The sequence below is a fragment of the Phacochoerus africanus genome, chromosome 14 (assembly GCF_016906955.1).
Source record: "Phacochoerus africanus isolate WHEZ1 chromosome 14, ROS_Pafr_v1, whole genome shotgun sequence".
Lineage (NCBI taxonomy): Eukaryota > Metazoa > Chordata > Mammalia > Artiodactyla > Suidae > Phacochoerus > Phacochoerus africanus.
In genome coordinates, this window is record NC_062557.1 from 3,275,303 (window position 1) to 3,292,354 (window position 17,052).

Below are 17,052 nucleotides of genomic sequence, written 5' to 3' on the forward strand. Positions count from 1 at the left end.
TTCCTCACATTGCACCATACCGTGTGAGGTGCTGGGACACCAGTGGGAGTTCATCACTGGTGACAGGTCACCATGCTGCTGCCCTGAGAAGCTCGCGTTTCACCGTGACGTCTCCTGGAGCCAGCCTTCCATTAGAACGCAGTTTGAGAGACACCGGTCTGTTTGGTTTCAGCCCCGTGTCTCACAGGATGAGACGGGGGCTCCTGAGCCTGTTGAGCACAGTGGCTCTTGAGACCGAGATTGCCAATAGAAGACAAAAAAATTTGCAGGCGAATATCATGACACTCTGTTGATCAAAAGAAGATAAGTACCACACGACAGGAAGCCCAGGAACAGGCGAAAGTGACCGCTGGCCAGGGGACTTGACGGTGGTGCTTACGCGGAGGGGAGGGCCTCTCAGGGTCAGCATCTGTCCCTTGATCGGAGGGCGGGTTACTGCCAGCAGCCACTGGTCAGCACTCCCTCACCTGTGCTCAGAGCTGTGCTTTGCACTCTGTGTGAATTACGCTTTGGTTTTTAGAAGTCGGTGTGTGGACAGGCAGAAGTGCGCGTGTGTTATATCCCTGTGGTTAAAAGAGCACGCTCGATAATATTTTCTTTTGCAAGATGGTTGATTTCTGAAATTAACTTTGGCATGGCCTTTGTCCCGATCCACCAGGTTAAAATTTTAACCTACGGTTTCACTGTGTGGAGTCAGCACCTTTTTTCCTGACCAGCCCAATCCCAGCCCTGTCCCCTGTCCTCCTCCTCCACTGTTACCCGCCTGGTGGCAGGGGAGAGACTGGACAAGCCTCATTTCACACATGGGACCCAGGTGGTGAGAGAGCTAGTAGCTTGAATGCACAGCAGAGACGGGAGTGCACCAAGTCCCCCGACAGGGCAGTGAAAAGACAAACACCTCTCCGCTGCCTTTTCTTTTCTTTTCTTTTTTTAAGCTGCGCCATCGTGGCCTGCGGAAGTTCCTGGGCCAGGGATTGAACCCTGCTGCAGCTGTAACCAGAGCCACAGCAGTGACAACGCCGGGTCCTTAACTCACTACGTTGTGAGGGATCCCTTCGCTGCTTCTTTTTCTTGTCTCTTTTTTGGGGCCACCCCCGTGGCATGTGGAAATTCCCAGGCTAGGGGTCGAATCAGAGCTGCAGCTGCCACCCTAAGCCACAGCCACAGCACCGAGGGATCCGAGCTGAGTTTGCGACGTGCACCACAGCTCACGGCCACGCTGGATTCTTAACCCACTGAGTGAGGCCAGGGATTGAACCCACATCCTCATAGGTACTAGTCGGGGTGGGTTGCCACTGAGTCACAGCGGGAACGCCTCTGCTTCTTTTTCACTCATTGACTAGAAGGCTCCCAGCCTCAGCTTTGCCCTGGGCCCCTTGCCCGTGCTGGTGAAGACCGGCTGACCGTGCCTTTGGCGTGGCCCTCGGGCTCAGTGATGGATCGTAATCGCCTGTTCCCTGGTTTTCACACAGGAGGTCGGCTATCCGGAGTTCCTGAACATCCGTCCCTACATGTCCCAGAGTAACGGCGAGCCCGTCCTGTACGGGCTCTACGCCGTCCTGGTCCACTCGGGCTACAGCTGCCACGCCGGCCACTATTACTGCTACGTGAAGGTCCGTGGCTCCTGCATCCGTGTCCGGCCCCTTAGCTGGCCGAATGCCTGCTGCCTCTGGGGGACGGGTCCAGCGCCCACGTGCGCACGTGCGGCTGTGGCCTCTGCGGAACGTTTGTTCCCTGGAAAGCGGCCATGTTCTGCGGTTGTGCTGCTTCGTGGGGCGCAGGCATGTCTTTGGAACTGTTCCCCTCCTGCTCCTGCGATGAGACCCTGGAGGGGGCTGCTCCCAGGGCCCCGTCCTTAGATCCCTGGAGAGGTCTCAGGAAGGCCAGGAATTGGGGTGGGGGGGTGCTGTGCCCACCAGACCTCCTGCCCAGATAGCCTTCCAGAGGGAAAGCGTGCATCTTTTGGGGTGCCAGGGAAGAGGGGGGACTCCAGGACACTTGGGGGCACGTTCAGAGTTGGACACATATGTGACGTTTTAGCATGCAATCATTGCTGGCTAGTCAGCACTTGGGTATATGTGGCAACTGAGAGATTTCTTTCTTCTCTCTCTTTTTTTTGTCTTTTTGCCTTTTCTAGGGCCGTTCCCGTGGCTTATGGAGGTTCCCAGGCTAGGGGTCCAGTTGGAGCTGTAGCTGCAGGCCTACGCCAGAGCCACAGCAACGCAGGATCCGAGCCGCGTCTGCGACTTATACCACAGCTCATGGCAACACCGGATCCTTAACCCCTGAGCGAGGCCAGGGATCGAACCCGCAACCTCATGGTTCCCAGTGGGCTTCGTTAACCACTGCGCCACGGCGGGAACTCCTCTTTCTTCTCTTTTTAAAAGGAAGGCTCGTGAGCGTTGATTGTTTTGTTTTGTTTTCGTCTACACCCTGTGCTTCAGGCCAGCAGCGGACAGTGGTACCAGATGAACGACTCCTTGGTCCACGCCAGCAACATCAAGGTGGTTCTGAACCAGCAGGCCTACGTGCTCTTCTACCTGCGGTAACAGGCTCGCCCCCAGCTCGCGCCTCTGGGCCCTTCCCACGCGGCAGTGATAGGGAGCCCCCGGGAGCGGGCTCTTGAGCAGCCTGCCAGCCCCGTGTCCCCAGCCCTGTGTCGTGGAGCGTGGCCGTGGGGAAGGGCGTTTTCAACCATGTCTGCCTGGCCGCCGAGGCCAAGTCAGGGCCTCTGGGAAGGTCAGAGCAGGAGTCCATCCGTGGGCCCCGTTGAGACGGCTCGGAACGCAGATGGCAAGCTGGCCTGGTATTCTGTTGTTGCCCCAAGTGAGACGAGACCGTCTGGCTCTTGGCTTGCCTGCGTGCCTTCCTCGGTGGGGGGAGCGGTCATGTGGGCAGCGAAGTGGCCTGTCGGAAGGCAGAGGCTGTGTAGCCAGAGGGTGGAGGCCTCCAGAAGGTGCCTTTTCTGTTCTTTTTGTTTTTTTAAATGGCTGCACCGACGGCATATGGAAGTTCCTAGGCCCCAAGGATTGAATCCCAGCCACAGCTGCAACTTGCACCACAGCTTTAATCCACTGCGTTGGGCCAGGGCTCAAACCCACACCTCTGTAGTGACCCAAGCTGCTGCAGTTGGACTCTTAACACAGTGGGAACTCCCAGAAGATACCTTTTTTTTTTTTTTTTTAGGGTCACACCCACGGCATATGGAGGTTCCCAGGCTAGGGGTCAAATTGGAGCTGCAGCTGCCAGCCTACACCACAGCCACAGCAGTGCGGGATCTGTGACCTATACTACAGCTCACAGTGAGGCCAGGGATCGAACCCGCAACCTCATGGTTCCCGGTCGGATTCGTTTCCACTGCGCCACGACGGGAGCTCCTGAGGTGCCTTTTCTTATCACTGACCTGGAGGATGAGGACATGCGAACTAGAGCAATTTTTTTTTTGTCTTTTTGCTATTTCTTGGGTCTCTCCCGCGGCATATGGAGGTTCCCAGGCTAGAGGTCCAATCGGAGCCGTAGCCACCAGCCTACGCCAGAGCCACAGCAACAGGGGATCCGAGCCGTGTCTGCAACCTACACCACAGCTCACGGCAATGCCAGATCCTTAACCCACTGAGCAAGGGCAGGGACTGAACCCGCAACCTCATGGTTCCTAGTCGGATTCGTTAACCACTGCGCCACGACAGGAACTCCCGAACTAGAGCAGTTTTGCTGCTTCATCGACGTTCGGCTGAATTCAGATGACTCGTTCAAGGGGTCTCTTTGGCTTTCTGATAAACCGAGATTCTCATCTCGGAAGAACTCTGACTGTAATTTGCTCTCTGCTGTTTTGAGCAGAATCCAGGGCTGTGTGGGACATTTCCACGGTGTAAGGGCAAGACGTGGCTTCGGAGGAGCCCGAGGGGACAGTCACAGTTCCTTTTGGCTTTTAGTTCTTTTGCCTTTGCCAGGCCTTTTTTTTTTTTTTTTTTTTTTAATGGGCTTGTAAGCTTGACTTCGGAATTCCGGCTCCTTCTCCCACTCAGTTTTGGAAATGCCCCTGCAGCTTTAGCAAGACAGCCCCTGACGTGTTCTGTTTCTTCCACAGAATTCCAGGCTCTAAGAAGAGTCCGCAGGGCTCCATCTCCAGGACGGCCTCGTCCCTTCCTGGCTGCCCTGGGGCGGCTCTGGACCACGTCAAAAAGAGTGTCAGCAACGGGCCCACATCCTCCCCACCAGCTGGAAAGGTACGTGTCTGGGAGCATCCCGTAGACATTGCGGATCCTCCTGCCCAAGCCTCTCGGGGGATCGAGGCGCCCCCCGCCCTCTTCACGCTGGGGCGAGCGGCCCAGGGGCAGAGGCGTGCAGACCGCCGTCCTGGTCTGTGCTGCCTTCTCCCTGAAGGGGTCGCCAGCCTCCACGGATGAGGAGCAGGAGGGGTCAGGGGTGAGAAAGCCCGCCTCGGCACATCTGGACCGTAGCTCCCGGTGTGTTGCCATCTGAGACCAGCTGCCACGCAGAAGCAGGGACAGGTGCCCCCGGCCAGGCTTTGACCACAAGCATCCCGAGGGGGAGAGAGTGTGTGTATTTTTTAGCCGCCGTGTGCTCCTCCTTGGTGTGTGAGTTCAGCTCCCAGAGTGGGCACTGAAGGCTGGCCACAGCAGCGAAAGCACCAAGTGCTAACCGCCAGGCCACCAGGGCACTCCTAGCATCTAGGAAAAAGTATTTTTATCTTCACATTTTAGTAGTTTGTACTGACGTTAATTTCTAGATTTTGGTCATCATGCCGTGGTTACGTTAAGAGAACATCCCTTGTTTTGGGGGATACACGTGGGCGTATATAGAGGTGGAAGGCTGTCCTGTCTAGAGTTTACTCAGACTGTGAGGAAAGATACACGGACGCGGGCGTCATACGTACGTGTGCGGAGGGAGAGGCGAGAACGCGGTAAGACGCGCTAAAGCGTTCGCAGTCAGGAAGTACCCTGGGAGTTATTTTTGTGTGCATTTGAAATTTTGAAAAAAAGTTAACGAAGTTTTAGTAACAGTGTCATCGCGGTTTCCTTATTGCAGAATAATTCATGATTCACAAATAGATCGGCCCCTCCCTCTCCCGCCTCCGTGGTCCTTTTCCTCAAAGAGCAAGTCCACACGTGGGCTGCCGGGCCCTTCACCCTCCGCAGGGGTTTTAGTCCCTTAGGGAAGTCTGTTTTCTTCCACCGTTCAAGAAAATAGAAGCCAGAGAAGCGTTGGAGCTGGCTCGCAGCAACAAGCCATGACCCAGTTGCCCAGGTGATCGTGCCTGTGGCCACACCGGGGAGGCCTGAGCCGCGGGGCAGCTCAGAGCAACAGCGGGGACGTGGGGGTGCCTGAGGGCGAGCGAGGCCAGGGACGCCCCCGGGTCAGACCACCCGCAAGGCCGCCGCACTGACCCTGGGTGTGGTTGTTAGGAAAGTAACATTCCGAATACGCCGCGGTTGCACAAAAGTCATTTTACGTTTTGTTTTGTTTTGTTTTTTTGTCTTTTGCTTTTCAGGGCCACACCCGAGGCATATGGAGGTTCCCAGATTAGGGGTCAGATCGGAGTTACAGCTGCCGGCCTACCCCACAGCCACAGCAGTGCGGGATCCGAGCCGCGTCTGCGACCTACACCACAGCTCAGGGCAACGCTGGATCCTTAACCCACTGAATGAGGCCAGGCATCGAACCCGTGTCCTCATGGATGCGTGTCGGGTTTGTTAACCACTGAGCCACAACGGGATCGCCTCACTTTACTTTAAATAACGTTGCATCAGTTCCCTGTACTTAAATGCTCAACAAGTGAACAGGTTTTGTGATGGAATAGAAAGATGTGTCCCTTAGTAGGAATGTTAATGAGGAAAGACTTAAATGGGAGTTCCCGTCGTGGCTCAGCCGTAAAGAACTCAACTAGTACCCACGAGGACGCATGTTCGATCCCTGGCCTCGCTCAGTGGGTGAAGGATGCAGCATTGCCTTGAGCTGTGGTGTAGGTTGCAGACACAGCTCGGATCCCAGCGTTGCTGTGGCTGTGGTGTCGGCTGGCAGCTACAGCTCTGATTCGACCCCTAGCCTGGGAACTTCCGTGGGTGTGGCCCTAAAAAGACAAAAAATAAAATTGAAAAATAAAAAGAAATGCTTTTATGACGTCGAGTCACTGTTTTTTGTGTGCAAAGGATGTGGCCATTTACATGATTCCGAACGGCATCAAATCAGCAAATGTTTTGGAAGAAACCTCCTGCTGGAAGAGGCCAGTAAATGGACTTTGGCAACATGCCTCCTAATTTATGAAAGTCTTAACAGCTTTGTTTCATTTCTAAAAAATTAGCGTGGAATTCTAAGTATGGAAGAAAGTTCAGGCTTCTGTTTGTTCGCTCGGCAGTTCCGGGGCTCAGGACCTGGGCCTGCGTGGGGGCGCGGTCCTGGCGACCGGCACCGCCGCAGGCCTCGGGGAGCATTTGAGTGAGTGGCTTAGACGCGGCTGTGGTGAGAGAAGGAGGGCCCCCTGGCATCGCGTCGCTAATCTCAAGGGTGCCTGGAGCCCGTCTGGCTGATGAACTGCACACAGTGAGGTGGCTGCTGTTCAGACATCAGGGACTTCGGTGGAGGGGGTGGCACGGGATGCTGGCAGCCTGTGCTGGGCCTGGGGGCCCCAGGCACCCGTGTCCGAAGCAAAGACCAAAAGGAGAAAACACCAGCACCCTAACCCGTGGCCGTGTTTAGGTCGCGGAACTTGACCCGTTTTCCTTTCGCTTTTATACTTCTTTCTGTTTCTCAAATCCTGATGGGAACGACCTGCTTTCGTAGTAAAGGTGATTGTAAAGATACACACCCGTATGTCCCCAACTCGAGACTTGCCGAAAAGAAGTGACGGTGTCTGTGCGGTGTGTCGTGTAAGTGATTGGTCTGGACCTGTCCCCCGGCGCCCTGCCGGCCAGGCTCCCTCCGGTTCTGAATGCGTCCTCTGCTTTGCTTCTCTTCAGAGACCAGACCCTTCGATGATGAAGAAGCCACAGACCCCCGAAGAGCTTGGGGTGCCCATTGCCAGGAATGGTTCCGTGTCGGGCCTGAAGCCTCAGAATGGATACGTGTCCCCAAAGCCACCTGTGGGGTCCCCCTCCCCCAAACTCTCCAAAACGCCCACCCACGCGCCCACCCTTCTGGAGGAGCCTGGAAAGAAAGTCAAGAAACCAGCCCCCCCACTGCCCCTCTCCCCGCCACCCAGACCCTCTCAGGGGCCCCGAGGGGCTGGCGAGCCTGGAGGCAGCAGGGGTGAGGGCCGAGGGCCGGGCCCCTGGGGCGGCAAGGCCAGCCTCTCCCCCTCGCCCCGGCCCCTGGCCCCCGGGGCCGCCAACGGGCTTGGGCCCCAGGCGGGCGACGGGGGCTCTGCTGCTGAGAGGAGGGGATCCGGCGGCTCCAGCCCTGAGCGCTCAGCTGGCAGTGGCCCTGCCAGGAACCCCCAGGCCCCCCAGGGCGGAAGCACCCACCTCTGCGAGTCTCAGGGAACTCCCTCCAGGGGGCTGCCAGCCCAAGAGGATGCCAGGCTGGCCAAGGCCAAGTGCCCCATCCTGAGCGGCGCTGCGCCCGAGCCCGCCAACACCATGTCTCCTCCACCGGCCAAAAAGCTGGCCCTTTCCGCCAAGAAGGTGGGTATGGGGAGGCCGGGCCTGCACGTGTGTCACCGGGGGTGCGGGAGGGGGGTTGACGTTAGTTTGGGGGTGCGACAGTGGCGTGGAGGCGTCTGGCCACCCGAGGGGCCGAGCTGCAGGGGCTGCCCGGCGAGGGCGGGATGCGGAGGCTCGTCCTCTGATGGGGCCGGGGCCGCACAGGTCCGCCGTCGGTGGGTGGGTGTCCTAAGGCGGCAGGGACGGGCGCCTGGCAGGGACGCACGGGGTCCGGGCTGGCTGCACCTCTGTGCACAGCTCGAGCTCTGGGTGGAATCGCGGTGCTGAGGTTTTTGTTCAAACTTCCTTCTTTTTCTCCTTTTTGTTTCTAACCAAAACCACTTCTGATTCTTCTCCCGCCGTTCTCCCGCCCTCACTCCCCTGTCTGTTCTCCTTCTGTCCTCATCCTTTCTGGGCTCTTTTGTTTTTTATGTTACGTTATGTTATTTTCGTTTTCCCTCTTCTCTCACGGCAACCTTTTTTAGACCACCAAGCTTTTATTTATGTCAATAACTGCAGGCCAGCACCCTGCGGAGGGCAGCCGGCAGTGACCTCCGTCCACCTCCCCTCTCTCCGTCCTCCGACCTCACCCACCCCCGGAAACCCGCTCACCCCGCGGCCGCCTCCACCTGGCCTCGCAGCACAATCAGGTGAGCGGGCGGCTGGACCGCGCGCAGCTCTGCCTGCCCCTCCTCTGTCCTGCTCCAGGGGCTTCGGCGGGTCAGAGGCAGCTCGGCCTCGGCAGTCCTGGCTTTGTTCGTTTGTCTTCATCTTCCGTTCATCTGCCACGTGCCTGTGGTGACAGGTGGGCTGTGATCTGGTCTGCCGGTGTCCCCCTGGCCCCATGACAGGGAGAGAAGGAGGGGGTCCGCCCCGTCTGGGTCGGGTGGGGTCTATCTCCCTGGCCCTCAGAGCACCCCCGGCTGGTTCCGTGGGGGTTTCTCCCGCTTCTGGGTAGACACCCCTCCGGAGGTTTGGGCTGTCGCCGCCTGGCCTGCAGGGTGCCGTGTCCCTCGGTGTGCCCAGGCAGAAAGCCCAGAACCACCAAGAGGCGAGGGCTGGGGGCTGAGGCTGGCAAGGCCTGTGGCAGCTAGGGACGGGGAAGAAAGAGGAGAGGGTTTTTTGGCTGTCATTTCTTTGACACAGAGTCTCTATCTCTAGTGGGTTGTTTTTTTTGTGTGTGTGTACCTTTTTGTCTTTTTAGAGCCGCACTCGCGGCATATGGAGGTTCCCAGGCTAGGGGTTGAATCGGAGCTGTAGCCGCCGGCCTCCACCACAGCCACAGCAGTGCCAGATCCTTAACCCACTGAGCGAGGCCAGGGATTGAACCAGAGACCTCATGGTTCCCAGTCGGATTCGTTAACCACTGAGCCACAACGGGAACTCCTCTAGTGTTTTATTGATTCTAGAAAATGCAGGGTAATGTGACGTAGTGGCGCGGTTGGGATGTGCCGTCAGAGTCTGTCCCGGTTTCGATGCGGCTGCAGCAGTCCTGTCCAGTTCCGCAGCCCTTGGACATGGGCGTTGTGGTCACTCCTTGGCAGATGAGAAAGTCACGGCTCTGAGTGGAAAGTTGGCCTTTCCACGGTCACAGGGCGGCCAGGAGCGAGCGCTGGGCCTCTGGCCTGGCTCCTCACTCCTCGCGCTGTGTAACCTGGGAGGGAAGTCTACCTTCCCGATTTTCCTGAACCCCATTTCGGGAGAAGGTCCTAGGAGAGTCCTAGCAGAGGGTGTGTGGGCTTGGCCGTCCTGGCCAGGCTCACTGCCTGGGCTCCATCCCCTGGAGACTTGTGGAGGCTGCACCGTCAGGGCCCAGCAGAACTTGCCTCTCTCAATGCGTTTTTATTGCCAGCTGTCAGTGCTGGGCTTTGCAGAGGTGCTCGGAGCTGCCTGAGGACAAGGGACTGAGAGATATGTGGCAGTTCTTGTTAACTTTGATCTTAACATTTGAATTTCGTCATTGGCTTGTTTTCTTTTTTTTTTCTTTCTTTTTTTTTTTTTTTTTTTTGCTTTTCAGGGCTGCACCCCTGGCATATGGAGGTTCCCAGGCTAGGGGTCTAATCGGAGCTGTAGCCACCGGCCTACACCACAGCCCCAGCAACGCAGGATCGGAGCTGCATCTGCGACCTACACCACAGCTCATGGCAATGCCGATCCTTAACCCAATGAGCGAGGCCAGGGATCAAACCCGCCACCTCATGGTTCCTAGTTGTATTCATTAACCCCGGAGCCACGGCAGGAACGCCTTGTTTTCTGACTTGGACGCAGTAATGGGTCTCTCAGGTTCACGGGGAGGACCATTTAAAGTCCTCACCTGAAATGGAAGGGGCTGCGGGAGGGCCCAGCCTGTCCTCACTGCCTGACTGTCCCCACAGGGCCGTTTCACCTGCTCCCAGACCATCCAGCCATCTGAAGCCCCCCCTCGGCCCCCGGCCCCCGTCACTGCCCAGCAGCCCCCAGCCTCTCAGGACATCAGACCCACAGAACTGCTTGTCCGCCTCTGCGCCCCTGCCTCAGGTCAATGGGGGCTTCCAGGCCCCTCCCCACCAGCCGCCAGAGGCCAGCGAGCCCCCCCAGAGCCCCTGTAAGAAGAAGCGGAAGCCCTGCATGGCCGAGACCGGGGACCAGGGCTGCGAGGCCTGCACGGCCGCGGCGGCCCCACCCGGGAAGCGGCGAAGGAGGAAGAGGAAGCACACGGGGGACGTGGCCGCCTCCTCCCCGGCCCTGCAGGAGGGGCTGCTGCAGGGACAGCCGTGGAGTCCCAAGCGCAGGAAGGAGGGCCGGCCGGAGCCGCCAGCGGACCCATCGGAGGAAGAGGGCGGACAGCAGCAAGGAAAGCGCTGGCGCCTGGGGAGCAGCGGTTGGCCCGGGGGATGTGTGAGCGACAGCCACCAAGTGAATAGCAGGAAGAGGAGGCGGAAGGGAGCCGAGGGCCTTGGCAGAGAAGCCTTGGCCAGGGACCCGCCTCGGCACGGGTAAGCGCGAGGAGGCCTGCCCCTCCACTGGCCACTCTCTGTCCCTGCCCACTGGGCGCTGCTCGGACCTCTGGGACGTGACCATGTCATCAGGTGTCCCAGGGGGATGGGGACGGGTCCAGACCCGCCAGCCCTGGCCGTGCCGAGAGGTCACGTGGGACAGGCCAGGCTCAGGGTTGAGAACACACGAGCACCTCTCTGGACAGTGGCCTGGCACGGCTCACCCACTCGGTCCTGGTCCTGTTTGGGTGTGTCCCTCGGGCTCTTCTGCAGCGCCGGGGCACACGCCGTCCAGGTTTTCAGGGTGCGGGTCTCGGTGTGCTCGGAGCTGACGGTTGGCCCTGACCTCTAGGAACTGCTCTCTCTTGGACGCGGTCCCGCCAGCGACCATGGCGGCATCACCCAGGAAAAAGAAGAAGAAAAAAAGGAAGGAGGAGTCCCAGCAGCACACAGACGAGAACCAGTCCACGGGCCAGAGGGGCAGGGGCACTGCCGTCCCTGGGAGCCTGCTCCTGCCGGCTATGAACGGCCAGGGCCCCGGGGAGCCCACAGGTGTGCACTGGGTGGAAGCGGGGGGTCGGGGAGCAGGGCTGGGGCCTGCCGGGTGCCTAGAGGCAGGTGCAGTGCAGTGGGAGGGCCTGCAGGGGAGCGCCTACCTCTGCCCACGTGCAGCTGTCTGCCCAGTTGGGCCACAGTCTCCTCCCCTGGCAGGTTGTTCAGCTGAAAGTGCCCAGCGGACCGGGGGTGTGCCCGGCAGCTCTACAGGTCCTGACGCAGGGCTGTTCCACCTAAACCTTGCCACTTAAATGACTCTTGGGCCACACAGCCTGGAGTTTTTCTGTGCCACGTGGACTCGGAGCATTGGGTTCGGAAGCCAGCCTCCCTCTGCCTCTCCTTGCACTGGGCTTTTCTGAGGCTCATTGGCCTCCTGCTGCTGGGCTCCGTGTGCTGTGGCCCTGCCCAGGCCGAGCCCCCCCAGGCGACTTGTTCATGTTCTGTCATCTCTCCTGCCTTCCTGGCTGCCTGGGCTGACCAGGTGCCCCGACGGGCCATGTCTGTTGGACCCAGGTAGGGAGGTCAGCTCCTCAGGAAGGGCCCCCAGGTCCTGGGTGGCTCTGCCGTGTGGGGATCCAGCTGTCTTAGTGCTTCCAGGGTATGGAAATTCCCAGGCCCAGGATTGAATCCAAGCCACAGCTGTAGCAATGCCACATCCTTTAACCCACTGTGCTGGGATTGGCTTATGTTTTATTAAACTCTTGAGAAACAAATTCGTGAACTAACGTAGGACTTTATTACTTATGTTGCAAAGCCCTGGGTGCTGGACACTGAGGAATAACCATGTCAGGCGGCCAGGGTGTCACTGGACAAAAGGTCAGACGGAGTGGTCATCAGACCAGGGGGTCGCTTTGTGAGCATGTTGGCCAAGCGGGAGATGCTGCGGGGCCGCGGGGCTGAGGCCACCCCCCTCCCCCAGTGCAAAGCCACAGGTGCCGGTGGACAGGTGCTGGGGCTGCAGGGACACCCAACAGTCTGCTCACAGTCCCCAAATGGGGGTGGGCATTCATGGCCAAGAGGGTTGCAGGTGGCTTTGGGTGACCACCAGGCCTGAGCCGAGCTAAGGAGCAGCTGGAGAAGGCAGCGGGGGCAGGCTGCGGGCGGGCGAGCACTGTCCTGCTCAGGGCCCTGAACCCGAGGGGCGGGCACCAGGTCATTGCCAGATTGGCCACTGGGAGAGGGGCAGGCAGTGCTGTCTGCAGGTGTCCTGAGTGGCCAGGCTCTCCCGGGATGGACCTGGGAGTCGGGCTGCCCTGAAGCTGCAGTGGGCGGGGTTGGGGGCCTTGCTGCCCTGGCCATTCCGAGTCCATGCCCTGCTGGTAAGGGGCCGCCGTGTGGGGCTCCTTCTCTCCCTTCCTCCGTCAGAGCCAGGGCTCCCTGCTGCCTGTAGCTTTTCTGTTTGGGTTTGGGTTTTCTTTTTTTTCTTATTTCACGGCCATACCTGTAGGGTATGGAAATTCCCAGGCCCAGCATTGAATCCAAGCCACAGCTGTAGCAATGCCGCATCCTTTAACCCACTGTGCTGGGCCGGGTATCGAACCCACACCTCCGGAGCCACTGCAGTCGGATTATCTTTTTTTTTTTTTTTTCTTCCTCTAACAACCACACCTGTGGCATGTGGAAGTTCTGGGCAAGGGGTCTAAATGGAGCTGTGGCCGCCAGCCTACACCACAGCCACAGCAAAGCCAGATCTGAACTGCGTCTGTGACCTTCACCATAGCTCCTGGCAACACTGGATCCTTAACCTACTGAGCAATGCCAGGGATCGAACCCACATCCTTCTGGATGCTAGTCAGGTTCTTAACGCCTGAGCCTCAATGGGAACTCCCTGCAGTCGGATTCTTAACCACTGGAGGGAATTCCATCATCTTTCTCAGAGTTGATTTGGACTAATAGCCTATTTTCTTGATAAAGAATAGTCATTAGCTTCCTTGCCACAGGCAGAAGAGCTTGCTTTTCACATCCCTTAAAGAATTTATCATTAGCGAGATTTGTGCTTCTGTTGTAAACATAAGGCGTGTGACTGCTTCCTTGGTGGTTTCTTTACTTGTCTATTTATTTATTTTTGTCTTTTTTTTCTAGGGCCGCACCTGTGGCATTTGAAGGTTCCCAGGTTAGGGGTCAAATCGGAGTTACAGCTGCCGGCCTACACCGCAGCCACAGCAATGCAGGATCTGAGGCGTGTCTGAAACCTACACCACAGCTCACGGCAACACTGGATCCTTAACCCACTGAGTGAGGCCAGGGATTGAACCTGCAACCTCATGGTTCCTAGTTGGATTCGTTAACCACTGAGCCATGACAAGAACTCCTATTTTATTTATTTTTTATGGTTATCTCATTTTTTATTTTTTACTTATTTTTTATTTTTTGTCTCTTTGCCTTTTTTTGAGCCGCTCCCACGGCGTATGGAGGTTCCCAGGCTAGGGGTCTAATTGGAGCTGTAGCCACCAGCCTATGCCAGAGCCACAGCAACTCGGGATCCGAGCCGCGTCTGCAACCCACACCACAGCTCACGGCAACGCCGGATCCTTAACCCACTGAGCAAGGGCAGGGACCGAACCCGCAACCTCATGGTTCCTAGTCGGATTCGTTAACCACTGCGCCACGACGGGAACTCCTGGTTATTTCATTGTTTAAACTGAAGTATAGTCAATTTACAGTGTTGTGTTCATTTCTGCTGTACAGCAAAGGGACTCAGTTGTATATACCTGTGCGTTCGTTTTTTTTTATGTATTCTTTTCTGTTATGGTGATTTATTTTAGGCTTATATAAATGTTCCTCTGATTACAGGGCTGGGACAGACTCCTCTTGTATCTTGGGACGGAGAGAGGGAATCTGATGTGGTCCAGGAATTGCTGAAATACTCATCAGATAAAGCTTACGGGAGGAGAGGTACTGGTTTTAGGCCCGGACTTCTGGCTTATTTAGGAGGTGGAGACGCTGGGAATGGACCTGCGGCTTCAGGCTTGTGCTCAGGGGTCTCTCGGCTCTAAAGATGGGGAGAGGAGTGCGAGGGCCCCTCGTACCCTCCGACCCCCACAGCCACTACACAAAGGTCAGGACCCCGAAGGCGGGTTTTGTCCAGGGAGGGGTCCAGAAAAGCTTGTCCTGGGGGCCAGAGCAGAGGAGAGAGGGGGGGTGCGGGTGGGTGGGCCTCAGAGGCCCTGAGTCGGGGTGGGAGGGGGGGACGTAGATGGAACAGCTCGTCCAGCGCTCGTGCTCTGAGTTCCTATTCAGACGTATTTCTTCTCTAATTCAGACTCGGAGGGAAAGCACGAGAGCTTTGTTTCTCAGTGAGGGCGTGGCTTTAAAAAGAGCTCCACGTTGTAGGTAGGTGGTTCGGAGAGTTAGCGGTGTCTGCGTTTAAGTGACGGGATCCGGACGGTCGCCCACCGGAGACCGCGCTGACCCTCCCCCGGGCCTTCTCTACGGGTCCGTTTCGCCAAGAGGAGGCCGTCAACACACGTGGAATGGTCAGAATAGAGCAGCCTAGTTTGTGCAGCTTGGTTCTGGAAGGGCAGCCGCGGGGCCGCGGGGACCCACCCGGGTCCCGACGTGGCCGTGTCTGGTTTGCAGTTTTGACGTGGGACGGCGAGGTGTCCGCTGTCAGTCGGGACGCCGTTCGGGACAGCAGGCTGGCCCGCGCGGCCACGGTCGTCGATGACTGGGATGAAGCGTTCGACCGGGGCAAGGTGACATGTGGCGGCGCCTGGCGGGGGCAGGGTCGGGGGAGCGCTCTGCTCCGGAGGCGCCAGGAGGATGGGAATTTGGGGGCCATTTGAAGTGGCAGCAGTTTTGCAAAGCGGCCAAGGGGGCGGCTGGAGGCAGGCGGCCGGGCTCGGGTGCCGTGGGCCACAGGCAGGACATCTGTCCTCCTGTCACCCTTGCTCCTCCGTCAGTGAAATGGGGCCGTGGGAGGGTGAGCCTGCAGGTGTAGGTTGCACATGGCTGGCACATAGCAGACACCTGGAAAAGAGCAGCCCACGTTGGGGGAGCGCTTTCAGGGAGTTATGACACCTGCGATTCTTGACGTAGGAAAAGAAAGTGAAAAAATTCAAGAGAGAAAAGAAAAGAAACTTCAACGCCTTCCAGAAACTTCAGAGTAGACGGAACTTTTGGTCCGTGACTCACCCAGCCAAGGCTGCCAGCCTCAGCCATCGCCGCTGAATTCGCTGCTGTCGAGATAGGTGAGTTTGGGGCATGCGCTGTGGGCTCGGGTGGTGTGTGAGTGTGGAAGGGGTGTGGGCTGTGTGTGTGCATGTGTGTGTTACGGGGGGCATGTGTGGCCTGGGCTGTGTGTGGCATGGCGTGGGAGGGTGCCTGTGTCTCGTGGGGTGGTATGTGGAAGGGACATGGGCTGTGGGGGGGGTGCATGTGTCACGGGGGAGGTGCGGCATGGCATGGGAGGGTGTCTGGGGCGTGTGTGGTGTGGCATGCACACACGGGTCCCTGGCAGAGGCGGACCAGGCCATGTTTCCAGGCTCCACCTGGCGTCCCCTGTCGTCGCCCGTGTTGGACGTGCACTTGGGCAGCGGGATCCCAGGGTCTCGTTTGTCTCATCAGGAACCACGCTCTCTGCCCACAGCCTGCAGGGACGCAGCGTCCCTTCCTGGGACCGTCCGTCTGGACTGCAGAGCTGCTGGCTATGGACTCCGGCCCGGCCGGCTCCAGCCCTGCACCAGGGCCTGCTGTGGGGGCGGCCTGCAGAGGCCCGGACTGCTGTGGATCAGGACCTCTGGTGACACGACACGCACTGTGACAAAACCGCACGATGACAGGGGGAGCAGGGGCCGCGTGGTGACGGGGAGCCCGGGATGGGCTGCTGGCCAGCGGCGTCTGGTCAGGGGCGTGGGGGGTGGGAAGGCAGTGGCCCCGCCTGCCCGGTGTGTCCTGAGCACCGGAGGTGACAGCGTGCCGTCATTTGCTCTTCTTGGTGGCCACCCATCCCCTACTCCTGGCGGCAGCTGCTGCCGTCTGTCCTGCGCCTCCTGCTTCCTCAGGCGGGGGCTCCATATGCCTTACCTGTCCCCCCCGGGCCCCACCCAGCTGCCTCTCCCTGTGTGGAGTCGGGGCACCCCCCCCCCCCATTAAGTAACCCTGGACTGTGTGCCAGGCAGGTGGCTGTGGCGGGGCGGGGGCTGAAGTGACACGGGCCCCGCCGCTTTCCAGGCCGCTCGTCAGTCCGCGCCGGCTCTGCTGGGCCCCCCTTGCAGCTGCAGGGGCCCGTGGGTCCGTATTGAGGCGGTGGCCTTGGGGTAGACGCCTCCTTTTATTTTACTACCTGATATAAAACATCTATTTTGACCAGGCCTGTGGCTTCCGTTGGCAATGTGTTTCCTTCCTCTAATGTGCACGTACTGGCTCCGTTGGCTCCGTTTCGTGAGTGCTTTGAATTGAGAGGATTGTAAAACTCAGCAAGATCCCGGTCACTTTCTTCTTGCCCAGGCTGCGCCTGCGAACTTGTCCTTCGACAGAGAGAGGGGAGTCCTCAGTGAGGGCGATACTGTCCAGAAGGAGGCCGGGCGTCCCAGTGGTGGGGGTACAGAGGCGGTCTGCAGACCACCCTTGGCACAGCCCGCGCTTCCTGTCCTCTGGGGACCGGCAGGCGGGGAGATCGCCCTGGGTCTGACCGGCTCCTGTCCTTCCAGTGGCGTCCCCGGCCTGAGGCCCGATGCCCTGTCTGCCCCCGCTTTCTTCCTCACGGAGCTTTGCCCTTTGCTCTGCAGCTCGTCCTGCGCCTGGAGGGATCCTAGTGGTATCGAAAAAGGGTCACACACTTTTTGTTCTTTGTTTGTTTAGTTAGGCACATGGAGGTTCCCAGGCTAGGGGTCGAATCAGAGGTGCAGCCACCAGCCTACCCC

The 17,052-nt window shown here is 58.6% G+C and overlaps 1 protein-coding gene across 6 annotated transcripts in view; it reads left to right on the plus strand.

Annotated features, from left to right (window-relative positions):
* Positions 1-16,500, plus strand: part of USP36 (ubiquitin specific peptidase 36) — a 37,068-nt gene extending 20,568 nt beyond the window's left edge. For 5 of the 6 annotated variants that reach the window (XM_047756719.1, XM_047756717.1, XM_047756715.1 and 2 more), the window contains 11 exons: positions 1,473-1,613; positions 2,445-2,545; positions 4,088-4,226; positions 6,978-7,640; positions 8,178-8,308; positions 10,034-10,633; positions 10,986-11,185; positions 13,982-14,083; positions 14,768-14,883; positions 15,227-15,378; positions 15,777-16,500. In XM_047756719.1, the coding sequence (XP_047612675.1) occupies positions 1,473-1,613; positions 2,445-2,545; positions 4,088-4,226; positions 6,978-7,640; positions 8,178-8,308; positions 10,034-10,633; positions 10,986-11,185; positions 13,982-14,083; positions 14,768-14,883; positions 15,227-15,358 (2,325 nt within the window). In that variant the 3' untranslated portion in view covers positions 15,359-15,378; positions 15,777-16,500. Of the gene's footprint in view, positions 1-1,472; positions 1,614-2,444; positions 2,546-4,087; positions 4,227-6,977; positions 7,641-8,177; positions 8,309-10,033; positions 10,634-10,985; positions 11,186-13,981; positions 14,084-14,767; positions 14,884-15,226; positions 15,379-15,754 lie in introns of all 6 variants that reach the window. The other variant, XM_047756716.1, reaches the window with a different exon arrangement.
* Positions 16,501-17,052: the final 552 nt, after the last annotated feature.